The following is a 17641-nucleotide window of genomic DNA, read 5'->3' as shown; positions in this document are numbered from 1 at the left end:
AAAAAATATTAATATACGTTTGTGTGCATTTTCCCTCGCTAGGACAACAAGGAAGTTGTCTTGGGCCTTTACTTTGTTTCTTTTGTTTCTTCTTCTATATTTGATCCACTATGATATAACAACATGCATGCATGCACCCATGGTAAATTAAATCCCTGCAACCCTCAATAAAGAGCTGCATGATAATGGGAGTAATAGACATTATAATCACAGACTATCGTAGAGCAGTTTCTTTTGTGTTATTTTTTTACTATGAACTGTATGTATATACAAATGTATGAATGCCTATATGCATGTATGTATGTGTATGTATGCATATATGTCTGTATATGCATATATGTTTGTGTGTGTGTATGTGTATATATTTATTTCTCAGATTTTAGTCTAACGTGGTTGTTTTGTCTGCAAGTGTCAGCTAATATGGATCCTTATAAAATCCTAAATGGTGGAGCTGAATGAGACGCTATTTATACAATGATAGAATCAATTGGCATGTAATTCATAGTCTGCGTTAGTGTGTGTTCGCGTTTGCACTCATGCTGGCATATGTATGTATATTGCACTTTGCTCAGACTTGTGTTTGCGGCACACACTAGTGCAGTGTTTTTTATAACAAAGATTCAGATCAGTTGGCTATTTCTCACGCATATTGAGCTGTATGCTAAAGAGATAATTAACAAGGGTTGTTATGGAGTTCACACGCGTCTCTGACATCTTAATTAGATCTTAATGACATTTCAGTTGGAATGGCTGAACTGAGCACCCTGAGATGAGGCAAAACCAGTGCTGATATACAGAAGGAAACAGGAAAGTGCCTAACACTAGAAACAATTGCATGCAGGAAAGGTGATGAGGAGATAGAGAGAGGAATACATGGAAATGAGGGCAGTTGTGCTCTATATGTACCCACCAGTCATACAGTATGTCTTTTATGAGAGAGCATGTGTTGGAAATAGGAGTTGATTAACATCGATATACTTTTCATTCTGTCGTTCTCGCTCTGACATTCTTTCCCTCTTTCCCTCTCCCAGTGAGATATGGGACTTTAAGTTGCCCAGTAATTACTCGGCCCATGTCCCAGTAGAATCACTTGTCTCTCATGGGCCTCTTTATTGGATTCTTCGCATTTATTACCATGAAACTTTAGCATCCTCACTCTGGAAATTACTAAATGTATTTCCAATGAAAATGATATGATGATGGTATTTCTGGCAGATAGATGGATGACTGGATATGATATGTGGTGCTGTGTTTTGCATTGTAGACAATTCTGCAGTGAATTGCAGGTGAATAGTTTTCTATGTTTCTGTTGGGCAGGCTGTGTATTTTCAGCTGAAAGGTTCATGCACATTTATGCAACTCAAACAAGTCAGTGGACTGTGATGAAAGAACAGTGAAGAAGGAAACTAGTGCACAAGTCTACAGACCTCAAACTACATAATTACCTTCCTGCTGGCGACTGCAAACACATGTGTACGCAGTGCGAAGAGGCAAAACCTTGACAAGAGAAAGGGTAATTGATTAAAATCTTCCAAGGCAAATATTTATTTACCATATGAGTCTATGTTTGCCCATGCTCAGCTGGGCGGCACTGCCCTTCACTTGAGAGCAACCATTAGAGGAGACGGAACAGCGAAATAGAGAGAAAGAGAAACAACATGGAAAGCTAGGGGGACGGTGCTGAGGAGCCCGGAGAGAGTGCAACTCTGAGATTACATCAGAGAAAATATGGAGGAAACGGCTAAATAGAAAACTTTGTCTGAAGCCCCATGCATGGCGCAAAGTGAGAAATAAACGGAGAGAGTGGATGTGGGTTGAAAGATTGGGAAGCAGGAGATGCATTACTAAGAGTCTGTTGGTTGCTACTGATGCTGTTCTGCCAAGTCTGTTTATCACTTTCCTCTTTGTCTCCAAGCCCTCTGTCTCATCTCTATTCGCCCCCTTATGTCTAGCCTAAATCTGTCAGAATACAGCCACAAATACCTGGCAACAACCACCATTGACAACCACCCCCTCATCTACCCATCTTTCCTCCCCAACAATGCATGAAGGTTCTGTTCATTTGCTCTTCCTCCCTGCTACTTTTCAGCCTTTATTCATTTCGCCTGTACGAGTTTACTTAGCATTTTATTCGGCCATAAAGGGCAATAAAAGAAAGTGATCAGCAACGTGAACAGCAATTCATTCTAACAGGTCTGGGTCCACCGATGCCTGTGTAATTTTCTTTAAGAATGCCATGAATTTGTTTCTCTCTATTACAGGCGCAAAGTGGAACATTAGCGCCACACGATCAGTGCGCCACTCTCACATTCCAGTTGTGGCATCAGGCATCTTGTCTAAATAGTGTATTAGAATGCTGCAAGCATTAACTTTTGCTGAGATTGTTTCTCCTCTTCCCAGACAGATGTGCTGTAAATCCGGGCCACAGATAGAAACTCCCAGTCCCCTACAAAGTCTGATCTGCTTATGTGTAGCAGTCCTCACCCCCTCTACGTCCGCTTCTTCTTTTTGTGTAGCCTCTTTTCTTTGACCAGGCTGACTGATGACATAGTAACCCTTGTCTGGCAGGTCTTAAACTACCGGACAACTTGTGACGCACTCAGGCCTTTGGCTGCCGGTCACAGGGAGTGTGTCATGCTTTTAATCTGTGAGTCAGTCATTGACTGACAATGCTTTCAGATACTAGATAATGCACTCTATTTGTAGTCGGTAGATAGGGATCGATCCTATTCAGCGCTCTCATAATCACATCGTGCTTGGCATGCTCTCTATTGATCGCTATGTGCCAAACGTGTGTGTGTGTGTGTGTGTGCGTGTGCATAGGGTGACTGTGGGTCAGTGGTTAGCATGTCCGTCTTTCAATCAGGGGGTTGGCAGTTCAATCCCCGTCCTAGTCGATGTGTCCTTGAGCAAGACACTTAACCCTGCATTGCTCCCCGTAGCTGTGTCTACGGTGTATAATATAACATGTAAAGTGTCTTAAAAAGCGCTATATAAATTAAATGGGTTATTATTATTATTATTATTATTACATCCTAGGTTCACAGAGGCAGATACCATTGTGATGGGGGACGTGACGTACGGGGCCTGCTGCGTAGACGACTTCACCGCTCGAGCCCTCGGAGCTGATTTCATGGTGCACTATGGCCACAGTTGTCTCAGTGAGTACCATCACCTGTCCGTTTGCCTGTGTCTCTCCGTCGCTCTGCATGCATGATTGTACCACACAAAGGAACGTGAAGTGGGCGAGTATCAAGGACTTCCACCTCCTGAGCGTAGGATGCACAAGAAAGAAGTCCGGGACTTCAGACGGGCCGACAGACGGTGTTAAAATGTAACTAGTTAGTGGAGCCCGGCCAGCTCTAGTATCGAAGGCATATCGGACCTTTGGATCCTGAACATCACATTTACCCATCAGATCAATAGAGAACATGCGTTAGTGCTGTCCTTTTGAAAACCTCAAGCAGTTCTTGAGGACCTTCAACCTCGCCCCCGTCTGTCTCTTGCAGAACATGCGAGGAAATGCTAAATCAATAGTTTTGATATCTATCCTGGCCAGAACAACCTCTCCCAAATACCAGAAATGACCAATTTTAATACACAGAAAAGCTCTCTTTCTCTGATTGCATGTGTGCATGTTTATAAAAGAGATGGTATGTGTACTCTGAGGAAAGCAAAGGTTAAGGCCCCGAAGATCAATTTATTGCGGGTTGTAAAGTTCGACCAGATGTTAATTGATGGAAGAGATTTTCAAAGAAATGAGATGACCTACAGATTCTCAAAGAATCCTTGTGTTTCCGTGAGCCACTGTTTGTGTTCCTGACCTTCATCACTCAATCATGAGGACATCATATGCACTGTGCCCCATGATGCCAGCTACCTGTGTGAGATTAAAGACACTGTGTTCTCACTGACTCATCGAGAACCTTTCTCCCCTGCATCCCTTTCATTTCCTCTGCGGTATCTGCTTTTGCGAATATTGGTGCCATCTCATCTTTTGTCGTCATAAAGCACACCCATCTAGTGCAGGGCAATATGGGCAACATAATAAAATCATGTTTTTGTATGTTTGGAAGTTATAATAATATTTGTTGATATTTTATTTTTTATTAAACCTCCTTGATGTTTTAACAACATTTTTGTGTGTGACTAGTCTGAATAAAAATAAAACACGACAAGAAGGGAGTCGGAGTTAGTTGAGAAAAGAGAAAAAGAACTGGCGAGCCACAGAAGCCGTGCTGAGATGTCAGGCCTGCTGCCATAGCTGTTAGTATTACTGGACCCTCTTCCACATCACAGGCAGGCTTTCAATAGTTTGGTGGATGGACTCATTTTGGAGGAGCTTTGCAAAGCAAAACTTGGCACCAGCTTTAGTTTGAGCTAGTGTTATTGACGTGGTCCAGCATGAGTCCATAAAGTTGCCATAGGGTGACATAAAAGGCCAGTAAACAGTTAGCCTATTACACATAATTATGGGGCCGAAAGTCTTGTTTTCACCACAGAACAGCTCCGCTACAACGGCCCTTAGTGCTTTACAAAGGCTGAGAGCAAACGTTTGCATTAGAGAGACGTAGAAGTTGAATTCTGATAAGTCTTCTGTCGTACTGCCACAAATTTGATATAGATCAGTTCAGACACCAAGTGATTGCTGCATTATTCATGAAGTTCCACCGAAGCACAATATAGAATGGAACCTGTTAGTACATATTGATTTGTAAATAAGCCAGTATACCCTGATGTTCAACCTTTTCTCAGTCTCACTTGTCATGAATGTGCCTGTGTTTTTGTTTACGATTGGCCGCTAATAAGCAGCTGTACTGAGTGACCTTATTGCTATAACACATGGATATATAAAACCACCGACGGGGCAAGTGAGTCCTGTCTATCTCATTGACTGACTCTAATTGCAGTGTGCAAGTGCTCTCAGGCTACCATGCTAATGTGAACACAGATCGATGTCACTTTTCTTTGCCCTTTTACGTTTTGGGAGTGCCTATAAACAAGCAGGCTGGATTTTTCCTCAACTCCTTTGGTCCTTTTTAGTCTGATGATATATTTAACTCATTGGTTTCTCACTCAACATGTGGCCTGCAGGCTGCAGCAAAGCCAACCTCCCACCTCCCCTTCCCTTTAAAAAATTAAAAAATCCTTATCCATCTTCTTCCCTCCCTCCTCTGCTGAGATGTGAGCCAATTCATCACTTCTCTTTCCAGTTAATTGACATCAATGTTGCTTTAATCTTGACATCAAGCTGCACTCGCTCATAAAACATCCTCATCATAATGGGCCATTTTCTTAATCTTAACAACAACAAAAAAGTCCCTTCACACCTGATCTCCAAATTAAATTTAACACAAGAGGAAGAATACTTACGCTGATCAGCGACAACGATAATTCTCCCTTGCCCCTATTTTCTTGGACTCTCGCCAACTTTTTCAGCATCTTACTCGGCACGTGTTCCAGCTAACTCTCCTAGGCCCGGGTGCGTATAAAATGGCCTGTGAAATTGAATGCCGGAAATAGTAAGCGCATGTGTCCCTCTCCTTCCTTAAATAAATGAGGTTTTTGCATCAGTTCCTGCATGTGCTGGAGATTCACGGTGAATGAGCTTCACTTATGTCACAGGGCCATCCGCTGAGATGTATATGTGAGCATGTGATGTGTTCGCATACAGCACTATTGCTGAGCATGTGCTATATATTTGAGCCAGCATCACAGAGTGAATTATTCATCCGTGTTTCTTTTGTTTTTGTCTCCCTGCAGTCCCCATAGACTCCACGGCAGGTATTAAGATGCTGTATGTGTTTGTGGATATCCAGATGGACAACGCACACTTCCTGGACACGGTCAAGTTCAACTTCCCTCCTGCACAATCTCTGGCACTCGTCAGCACTATTCAGTTTGTGGCAGCACTGCAGGTGATCAAGCACTGGGTCTGTCTGATTGTCTGTATGGATGAGTCCATGTTTCAGTCAGGGTGTGGTTCTGGGGTTTGACCTGAATGGTCATAGCCACGTGTGTATTTTCTGTTTTACATCTATCCTTTTTTGTGTGTGCAGTATAGGAACACACACATATATACATTCTTCTGTGTACTTGTACAGTATACTTGATCTGGTTCCTGGCTTTTCTTTTATAACAAGCTCGTACTCCGCACTTAAGCTCAGCTCAAGTGTGGGTTTGAGAAATCCGGCAGCAGTTATTTTGGATTTGAAAGGTGGAATGAACTCGGAAGGCCTCTCGGTGCAGCGTCGTGATCCGTTTACATAAGCAGTGGCAGCGGCAGCAGCTATAGTATTAAGTAATGTGTTATTTATTTATTTTCAGAATCTGTTCTATAATGCATTCTGTTGTTGTCGTTTATCATGTTGAACAATCACCACTTTGGGCCTTCACTATTTTTACACCATGCTCTGCCTTTACAAATATACGTGTGTGTGTGTGTGTGTGTGTACATTTGTATATCTGTGTGTGTGTGTGTGTGTATATATATATATATATATATATATATATATATATATATATATATATATATATATATATATATATATACGTCTGTGTATATATGTACAGTACATTTGTGTGTGTGTAGATATCAAAGCAAATATACAAAATTACAGTACAATCGTATTACACATAGGTTATACTGTATGTTTGGTTTAGATGAAACAACATTTCTAATTCCCCATTAAGCAAATGCATCATGGCACTGAGTGTCTGTATTTGTGCACATATTTTCTGCATTTGTAATGTTCTTGCGTTTGATGGCTCACACTTTTTTTTTTTATTGTGTCATCATAAGATGAGGACAAAAAGAAAAACAAATGTGTCCATTTTAGTTCATGGTTTCAAGGGTTACTTAAAGACTATCTCAAAGCTCTCTTGTTTGGGGAAGCATTCCAAACCTTGTGCTACTCTAAAACAAGAGAAAGGGTCAAATGTGAGCACCCAAAAACATGTACATTTCTATCTGTCTTTTCTTCTTCCCTCCTCTATGCTGCAGGCTGTGAGTGCAGCCCTCAAGCCAGAGTATGATGTGCTGGTACCACAGTGCCGACCACTTTCACCAGGAGAAATTTTGGGCTGTACCTCACCTCGCTTGGATCGCAATGTAAATGCCATAATGTAAGACGCCTCCATCCTCCTGTCTCCCACTTCACAATTTCAGCACATATTCTATTATTTCTTCCTGTTAGTCAGCAGAGAGATATTCGGATTACCAAAGACATTCAGCCTTGACTCATCCAGAGCCCACCAGGTGCTATATTTACCCCTGCCCACCCATGTGACATTTGGAATGATCAGTATGACCATTCACACCCGACATAGCCAGCAGTGACATATAGCTGTGTCTGTGCGCTTCCAATCAGGCTTCTATTATATCCGGCCAGATGCTGATCTCTAACAGCAAGACTAAAAATAAATTCATGCCGGGCAAAGCATCCAATGGTGTAAAGCCAGACAGACCCAGAAACCTTTGGCTGTTTCAAACAAACGGCACACATCCACGTCTATGTTTTAAGAAATGTTACCACGGAGTATGACACCTACTGTGGCTCGTTAATGCTGAGAATTGATAAACAGCCATTCGTCTGGACATTTGTTTCAGCTTGTGCAATTTCCTGTTTTATAACGTCTTATTTCCTCTAAAGGGGAAAGGTATGATGGGTAATAACAGACTAGCTCATCTGCGTTTTTACATCAAAATGAATGCTGTGCGCATGCACGACTTGTCAAAGTGAAGCTTAGGGAAGAGACTGCTCTGGCAAAGTAACAACAGCAACGCCTCCGCAGCCACTTTGTGACTATGCATCTCGTGCAGCTCTGCAGTCGAGGAGAGAGAATCCATTGATGCTCTGTGGTGCACAGTGAGTTGAAGTAATACCACGGGTGTCTCAAGTGCATCACCTGGTATGTCTGATCTGCACACATCTAGTGTTAGTCCATGTGATTCAAACCTCTCAGTGCATGAGATTAAAATGGCTACACAAGGACAAGCTTTGCTATATGCATAAGCCAGGCAAAGGTGGTGTGTGTGTCTTTCTTAGTGTAATTTGTACTTGTGAAAGACCTGGAAGTGGAAGGGTTAGGGTGTGCTTCACCTACTAATCCAATGTGCGTTGTCTTTGATGTGTGAGTCGGGGGGTGTAGTGGTGTGATGGGAGAAAGAATCGATTAAACTGCATGCTCACTTGCTCTCTCTCACACACACTCAGAATCTTCACAGACATTCAGTACACATGTACAAATTGCAGACGTAGTCAGGATTTCAACCCTCCTGAAGTGGGCTGTATCTACCTCCTTCCCTAATCCAACCACTATGTACAATTTTAATAATAAACATAAATATACGTTATTGTTCTATTCAGCTGTAAAAGCATTCCAAAGCTTAATTCATAGTTCCCCTCTATTAACAAGCTTCTTTCTACCTCAATGAATCACTGTTGAGGTATTGACACAATTGCAGCACAGAGCAAACGCTTTTAAACGGTGCATGATTTTTCACAGTAAATTCATATTTAACATTGTGTTATCTTACATTAATTAGCTATGAGTCAGTGCTCCAACTTTCTATTGTTGTAATTGCATAAGCTTTGAGCTACTTGAGCTTTATGGAAAATGAGCAGTGGTGTATTAGTCTTTGAGGCCCATCTTGAAGCTTTAGAAATGTCCCAAGCTGTCTCATTTCTATAATGAAGAAAATTGTTTTTAAAAGCTGCAATGAAACGAGCTACGATCAGTTAACCATTCATATCCGCCGCCTCCACTCCAGCTCCTGCTCGTAATATAACAATATGAAGATGTGAATCTGAAGCTATGGCGTTGCATAATTCAAAGACACATAAGTAGCATCACCATTATAGCGAGAGCACTTTTTCAAAGAACAGTAGAATATGAATGGGCGGGGGTGGTAGTTTAAGCTAGAGTTGAGCACACCAGCCTCTTGAAGCTTCAGGGAGCTGAGGTCCACCTAAGGCTACGGTGCAACAGGTGTATTGTGAACATAATTGTATAAAGGCCTTGGATGACACACACACACACACACACACACACACACACTTAAAAATAAAGTATTGTTTTGACATGTCTCCAGGTAGCCTACATGGTAAACCAACCACAGCCTGATTCAAGCTGCTCTAATAGTTGACCAATTAGTGGATTGAATTGCATGTCCAGTCTCAATAGGCCCACTGAGACTGTACATTAATGAGCAGGGGTACCGATCTAAGCCCCCCTCACACTATCAGTAGGATTCTTCTCAGCCGACTCTGAGAAGGGAGTTTATGTGAGACCGTTCCGCCTGAGCTTGTGTTTTCAGGCACCTACATTCCTCCGTGTACTTATGGTTGATGAACTCTGCCTCCACTCGGGCTCTGGCGAATCCCCAGCACCAGACCCTGGGTTAATTGCGAGGGCTTGCATTTTCTGTAAACAGCATGCCCCAATCGTTGGGTTCATGTTCCCAGACAGCAGAGATGGGAAGACCCTCCACCCCAGCCTCAGGCCTGGTAACACTTTGGTCTTCTGTTAAAAAGGCTGTGCATAGAGGAATGGAGAAAGCCGGTGTAGGAGAATAATAGGCCAGTATTTATTATGGTTTCACATTGAATTTTATTGTCTGGAGGGTTGTTTATTTTCCTTTTTTTTTCTTCTTTTTTTTTACCTCTTTTTTTTTACCTCTAACATTGAATTGCATGGTGTTTTTCTATAGTTATCTGGGAGATGGAAGATTTCACCTGGAGTCAATCATGATCGCAAACCCAGACATCCCTGCTTACAGGTATTGTGGAACAAAATGACGCCATTTGTTGTCAAATATTTCCGATTATATTACTTATTGCAGTGTCATAATCCCATTTTGTGAGGAGGATGAAGTTCTGTTTTGATGAGGTCGTGTTTGTATGCAAAGTGAAATTGTGTCATTATACACATATGCACTGCTGCACAGATCACAGGTCTCTCTCATAAACAAGATTCTAATCTCAAGTGATCCTCTTGTACCGGAGAAAAGGAGATTAGATGCTCAGCAATACCTACATTTTTTCTAAAATACACTAACTCCTGTCATACTTGATACCTTTTCATGATTGGATTTTTTTCATCTTTTTTTTCATTTCTGTTTTCAAGACAGATAGCTGAACAATAGTTGGTACTGTTTATAATATGGTCATTTTATGTGTGTACATTCCATTGACATCGGTGCGTCTTTACCTTTTCCTGCCTGTGTTCTTTTTAGATATGACCCATACAGTAAGGTCTTCTCCAGGGAGTACTATGACCACGAAGCCATGCGTGCCTTGAGGCTCCAGGCTATTAACAAGGCTCGGTCTGCCCACAGATGGGGCCTGATCATGGGAACCCTGGGCCGGCAGGGCAGCCCCAAAGTCATGGAGGTGAGAGTCTGCATCCTCACAGTCTACATGTCCTGAGGCCACTTGTGCAATGGCTTGTACTATTCAGCAATAATTACAAATAATTATTTATAAGGTTAAAATATACCATATGAAATCCAGGCTTTTCCTCAGTGGAATTGACAATTGCCTTTCTTCCCAGCACAACATAGTAATTTATAGTAAATGAACAATTCTGTCATTTAAAATAGCTTCTCATGTTATAATAATCTCATTGTAATAATCCCATGAAATGTATTCATAGATTCTTTACGTGTGTACGCTACTGCTGGTCCAGTAATGTGTCGAGTGAGAAACTCAAAGTCTTTGCATGTATGAGCGATTATGCATTAGCATGCCCACAAGTCTGTCCATGACTGGGAGTACTGATTGATCGAAGAAGCCCTCCTCGGTCACTACTAACCCACTGTTTCTTCTCCTGCTGCTTTCCCTCCACTGCCCATTCTCTTTATTCTTTCTCCTTTGTTTTATGTACTGTTGTGTGGTTGACTTTGTGTAGTAGCTATACCGGCTTTATATAATTGGTAGAATGCATGCACCTTTTAGATGTAAACGGTTAAAACAAAAACACTCCAGATCTAGGCCTGCAGTATATATTTGTTTGGCTTTTATTGGTGCACTTCTCCTGTTTGAATATATCCAGACATGAAAGATGAAGTTAACATTGATGTAGAAATGTCAACCAGAGAGCCAAAAGAGTAGGCAGGAGAGGATGTATAAAAAGACCCACCAGCTCTCCCATAACGATCTTTCGAGATTAGGAAGTACAGTGTCGGATATCCTCTCAAATTAGGGGACAGAACTATCTCTGATAAGAGCACAGTGGTAGAAACGTCTCATGATACTCCCAAGGACAGTGGATATCAGCAACTCTCATACCTTTATCTTACTAAAAGAACATGTATGGGGTTTCTTCACATGGTTTGGCTGACTTATGCATCCCTGAATAACACCTTAGTCCAAGTAGCAAAGCCCAAAACTTCAAGGCAGAGACAGCAAAGTGAAGAATTCCTTGAAGTGGCTAAACAGTTTAATTGTTTGATATGCTATATACGTCCTGGTGTCTGAGCTTGTACCCAAGGTGCCCGATCCAGCTCAATGTGAGGAAGTAAAGTGGGCCCACTATCCACCAGGGTGGTGTTGGAATCTGGTGAATTGCAAAATGCTTATGCTTATGAAAACATACTGTAGTTTGGCTCACCTGTACACATGGCATCAATTCTGGAGCCAATCTCCAGGCTGGGCACTCGGGATTCCTCTCTTTAGGTTGGGAATTAAATTGCTGTCCAAAGTGAAGGAGTACCACAGGGTCTTGTTCATTTGTGAACATGAAATGCAGTATGATCTTGACAGGTGAATTTGCTGCGTGTTCGTAGTAATGTGGGCATTGTGAAGAGGGAGTCTGGAGCAGTGCCTGATCTGAAATTCTGACCTCCCTTCACCTGCAGTTTTAAACTCCAGGGGGAAACTGAGAGAATGGGATTGTGGCTATACAAGTGCCCAAACAGTTTCCCTCACTAACTATCTCATTAAACTAACATTCTGGATTGGTTGTTTCATGGATATTGAATCTACTGGTTTGCCTTTGTTTAACATGCGGGAAATGGAATACTGATGGTGTTGAGTTTAAGATTCAATTCAGTTTATTTTGTATAGCCCAAAATCTCACATCGGAAAAACCCTTTCACAGCGAAAAAAGGGAAGAACCCTTCAGGAGAGCAACAGAGGAGGATCCCTCTCCCCGGATGGACAGATGCAATAGACGTCATGAGTACAGATGAACAGAGTTACATAAACACATGAATATGACAGAAATTATTAATAATGAGTAGTAGGCATGGACCACGATCCAGACCTCCACAATCCATGAAACAGAAGGGGGGGCATCAGCAGGGCCGACCAGGCAGGAGGCATCGTGAAAGAGGCCGGACCAATGAGGCCAGGCCCTTGAGGCAGGAGGCACAGATAAGGAGGCAGGGCCATTGGGAGGGAGGCCAGGCCCAGATCAGGGGCTGGATGCAGGAAGCAGGGGCAAGGAGTCAGGAGCCAGCACCCAGGACCAGCTTCAGACACAGCCAGGTCCAATGGACCCTATCAGGCGAGAAGGCACAAAGACTCCGGGGAAGAAGTAGAGTTAGTAATGTCCATAAGGAGAGAGAGAAGAGGAGAGAAAGTGGAAACTGGTTCCATAAAATCCCATCAGCATGCGAATGGGAGGGTTAATTTCCCATTGATGGGGATTTTAGTTTCATCTTCCCATAACAATGTACTACTTGCCATCAGTCATATATTTCTAATTCTACATAAAGCTTAGAGTTTACATTTATATCCATGTCAAATGTTAGGTCTTCAATAAGCTATCATGACACTGTATCATAAATGTTGCAACCTTGTGCACTTTACAATTAAGATTTTAAAAAAAGCATACTTTTTGACATTACATTATCTGTCAAAATGAGTACATTAACAGTTTTTAACAAAAATGACTCGCCTAATTGGGCTACATTATTGGGTTTTATTATATTTTAGATCACATCAAGTGCAAATGCTATTACATTTTCAGGTGTTAATACATTTCAGGATATTATTACATTATTGGTGCTACACGGATTACACATCCCACCTGGCGTGAGAATGCAGGAGAAGCTGGAGGACAAGGCTGAGGACACAAATCTGTCTGCTACCTTGCAATGGATATATGAGGCTTCAGAAACAGCTGGATGAAATAGTCTTCCTGCTGAGATTATTAACAGTAAAGCAGAAACTTCTGGACAACCCTAGATTGCGTATATAGATTGCACTGTCTTTGTGGGAGGGAGTCATGGGTTTTTGGGAGTTGTAACTTCTCATTTGATTCTGTTAAGTTTCACAATACTGGAAAGAATTCTGCTTGACGTGTGGATTGCTAACCTTTCCATTTGTCCATTTTATTTTACTTCTTTCTCCCCCTAGCACCTGGAGTCAAGGCTCCAGTCATTGGGCAAATCCTTCACTCGAGTGCTACTGTCTGAGATTTTCCCAGGCAAGCTGGATTTGATGCAGGATGTAGATGCGTGAGTATGAAGATGCACCTATACATAATCGAACACACACACACACAGTTAGGACACGTCCTATTCAGTGAATCAGAACAGCTTGACCTTGGCAGATGGATTATCATCAATGGCCCATATTCTCCTAGCCTTGCAGAAGCTAGTGATTTAGTCTGTTCTCCTTGACAACACCTCCAAAGCGTTTGAGCGACGCTGCAATGCATGAACCATTGAAGGCTAAGATTTTTTCTTATACAGTGAAAAGGTTGCCATGTTATTTTTGTTAATGCAAAGACTTGACGAGCCTCATTTGGTACCACCTGCCATGACCTTACAGTTTGGATTACTTTCATTGTCTTCCACACATCATTAAAACACTTCTTCCTTTGGCTCATTGTTTTCTTCAATTGCAAATTCTTAATCACTGCTGTGCCTTTGTTAAAATAATGGCTAGTTTATCTTTCACATCATGGATACTGACAGGACTGTTATGTTCAACACCAAGTACTCACCTAAAAGTTTCAATCAACAACTTTTTTAATGTATTCTGTAAGCATCATTGCACACAACTTGCGATTCAGCTTAACTTCCAAGTGAACACTATAACAAGTGGCAGAAACACAGAAGTCTGGAGTCTATTGCCTCATAAATTAAATTGGCATTCATGTGTTTGTGAGAGTCCATAGTTTTGCCCTTGTAGCAACAACTAATAGTTGAGCATAATGCACAATTTCTTCAATTTAGACAAAGGCAGAAAGGGGGATTTTGTTCATGAATAATCTATTAAAGTGCTTACTTTTCACTATGTACTTTTGTAAAAACTAAAATGCCCCTTGCTTTTTATGTGTTTTTATTTTTAATTTAATCTTACCATGATTAAAACAACATTCCTGCAACCCATAGAAACTACAAACCCATCAGACATAAGCAACACTTACTCATTTACTCACATACTATGACTACATGATTACATTATCGATGGACTTGCTGATCTTGTTATTAATGCATGATAATTAGTGGCAGGTTCTGATCAAAGCCCTGTCACTTAACGCTGTTATGAACCCAACAACACTTATTACAGGTTTCAAAGAAATTCACTCTTTAAGTTTCCTGAAAGAAATATCAAGTGCTCAGGCTTCAAGGTGCAGCTTCTCCAATTTATCTGACTTCCAAGATGGACAAGCGGTTAGTGAGACGTTGATGTGAAACATCTCCACTCGCACTCGCACTCGCACATGCACACACACACACACACACACACACACACACACACACACACACTCACACACACTCCTCACACTCCCTCGGACTGGCCTCTCACTGTGGAGTAATGAGAAGTGTGATGTGTGAGGGAGGAGTGGGTGAGAGAGGACAGAAGGTCTGAGTGAGATCGAGAGTGAGTTGGAGACAAAGAGAGAGATGCAGAGGTAGTTGAGGGGGCTGTGTTTGGAAAGCACGCGATTGTGGTAGAAGTAATGTTTTTCTTTGTTTTTTGGCTCTCCTCTTTAGACTGACGTATGAGTTAAACTCTGAAATGATGTAAGTCAGCCACGATTCACCCAACCAAAACAAACTATTACAGACAAAAGCTTTTCAACAAGGTCTGACAAGGCATTCATGGCATTGTCAAGAAAACTAAAGTGTTAAGATACTAAATGAGGCCCATTTTATCTGTATCGTGTAACATCTGAGAAATACACTATATAATTTTATAGTCAGTGGCCAGTTTAAAAAGTACAACTAGCTAATTCATTTTCCTTTATTAATAACCCTTTAATATATCATATATAATGTATATGATATCTCAGTGTAACTCATGAAAATGTAATTACACCACAGCCTCCAAAATGATCATGAAGTTGAACTAACACTTCAACAGTTTCAACCAACACTGAACATTATAAGCTTCATGAACATAGCATTTACTGCAGTGGTGCTGTTGTTGGAGACTGCATCAGTTTTTAGTGAGGTGTACCAAATAAACAGGAAACTATATTCATCAGAAGGCAACAATCATTTTTTCTTTGTACTTTTAAAGACTATGGCTGGGTTTTGTTCGAAAACGTTCAAGAATAGTGACTAACACTACTCAAGTGTCCATACCGTTCTTAAAAAAATAAATATTATATATATATATATTAGTGCTGGGCAAAGATGAACAAATTTAATCGATTAATCGCATGATTTTTCTGTGATTAAGAGCGATTATTCGCATTATGTGCAAAATTCAATAATGAATTAAAAAATAGTGTATTACACGCTTTTATTTTAAAGTAATGTTATCAGAACAATATAACAGGCACTCTCGCAGCAACAGCAAATTAACATAGAGTATTTAAATCTGTTTTCTTTTTTTTTTCTGAACAGGTACCAGAAGAAACATTTGTCTTGTATCAGAGAACATCATTACAGTCTCTGTTCAGTAGTTATGGTCCCTCCACAGCTGGAATTTACTGTGCAGGGGACCTTTTAGCCTTTACAGCCTGTGGATTTCCTTTTAGTGAATCTCAGTCAAAGAAAGATAAATATAGGGTGAACAGTTACCAACAGTTAGTTTAAGTGTCTCATAACCTTTTCTGCATTGTTCAGAACTTTGTCAAATGCCCTGCAATCATATTTCTGTCACCGCTAAGTGTTCTGACTTTATTATAAACGGACCACTGCTGTGCAACATGATTACAATGTTCCGTCCACGTTTCTGAAGCATGTCTGTCTTCTGTTGCCATGACAGTCAAAGCACGTGAATGCAGCTCCCAGTTCATCAATATCATGAACTGTGACTCAGAGATAACTGTGGTACCCAGCGATGTCCAGTCGTCTCCAGTGAGAGCAACAGTTGGTGCCCGTTGTAACGCCGCCATCTTTGTAGTCCGCTCCGTTTCATACACATCGACGGTGCGTCTTGAGGCTCGTACGCTCCGTCTTTCGTTGTGATTCTCAGGACGCTCCTCAGACCGACATCTTCCTCTACAGGAAGCGGCCTGCAGTCCGCTGCTCTCCACTTGGCCGAGGCATGTGTTCATTGTTCACGTGTTCATGTGTTCATTGTTCACGTGTTCATTGTTCACGTGTTCATTGTTCACGTGTTCATTGTTCATGTGTTCTTTGTTCATGTGTTCATTGTTCCTGCGTTGGTTTATCCACAGTTCTCCCGCACGCCGCATCCAAAGTAGTCTGACGAGGTTTCGCTCCACTGGTTGTTTGGTAGCTCGTTGGCATCAATGCTGTGTGACGCCTTTAAGACGTACTTCATGCTTGTGGTACTTAATGCTCGTAGTACGCCGTCTGGTAGAGATTTAAAATGAAAATGTCCATTTAAAAGTACATTTCTCCATGTTCTCAGTTAATGTGTGCAGCATTAAGCCCCTCCCAATGCAAAAAAAATGCTGTTAACCAGAGCTGCCAACTTTTCAAAAAACCTTGGAATGAGATTTTGTCGGGGGTGACCAACATTTACACATGTTGGTGGCTCAACTATCAGGAAATTTGAATTAATTTGGCGTTGTACCCATGTTGTGCCCTGCATTCTGGTGGTTTGTGGGGCCCATAGTCGTTGATAGGGGCGGCCTACTGGAGATGGACAACATTGGTTACATTCTGTGAAGCAAAGACATGGTGGTCCGCCTCCAGGAAATGTTGGTTTAAGTAGATGTTATTTCATGCATTCTAGTGGATTTTTGGGTGGTATGCTAAAGATGTGCAATACCTGAACTTATTCTGATTCATGTCCATCTGCTCATGACTTGCAGGGCCTTTTAGACTTAATCTGAACATTCAACCAGAAAACTATTGTTGTGCCTCAATGACTGTCTGTCTATGTACCACAATATAGCCAAATTCATAGACCTGTGTTTAAGATTTGACCAAGATAGGTTGATTCACATTTTGATTACAATGGTATTCAACTAATTCTTAACTGAAACCTAACCTATTTGTTAATAATTGTATTCTTAAGAGCAAAAAAGCAAAAAATGACACAAGATTAGTTAGGGAGAAATATTTTTCATTATGAAACAAAAAAGTGCAACAAATAAAGTGCTTAAACAGTAGCCTTTTTAACCAAAACAATGGTTCAACACATAAATAAAATAACAAAAAATGAGGTATCAGAGATCAGAATATTTTACGATTTGTGGGCAAGGTTGTACTGGCCTGTGGCCTTCTTGGAGGCCTTGATGACCGCTGAGGGGGGCTCCC

At 41.3% G+C, this 17641-nt stretch overlaps 1 protein-coding gene across 1 annotated transcript in view; it reads left to right on the top strand.

Annotated features, from left to right (window-relative positions):
- The window catches only part of dph1 (diphthamide biosynthesis 1), a 51046-nt gene that overhangs the window by 25181 nt on the left and 8224 nt on the right, over nucleotides 1-17641 (top strand). The window contains exons 4-9 of the mRNA XM_034548779.1: nucleotides 3040-3161; nucleotides 5764-5918; nucleotides 7004-7125; nucleotides 9713-9781; nucleotides 10238-10394; nucleotides 13365-13465. Of these exons, the coding sequence (XP_034404670.1) occupies nucleotides 3040-3161; nucleotides 5764-5918; nucleotides 7004-7125; nucleotides 9713-9781; nucleotides 10238-10394; nucleotides 13365-13465 (726 nt within the window). The remainder of the gene's footprint in view (nucleotides 1-3039; nucleotides 3162-5763; nucleotides 5919-7003; nucleotides 7126-9712; nucleotides 9782-10237; nucleotides 10395-13364; nucleotides 13466-17641) is intronic.

This window comes from Cyclopterus lumpus, chromosome 13, assembly GCF_009769545.1.
Source record: "Cyclopterus lumpus isolate fCycLum1 chromosome 13, fCycLum1.pri, whole genome shotgun sequence".
Lineage (NCBI taxonomy): Eukaryota > Metazoa > Chordata > Actinopteri > Perciformes > Cyclopteridae > Cyclopterus > Cyclopterus lumpus.
The sequence above is the reverse complement of the archived record's forward strand: the minus strand, read 5'-3'. Positions and strand labels throughout refer to the sequence as shown.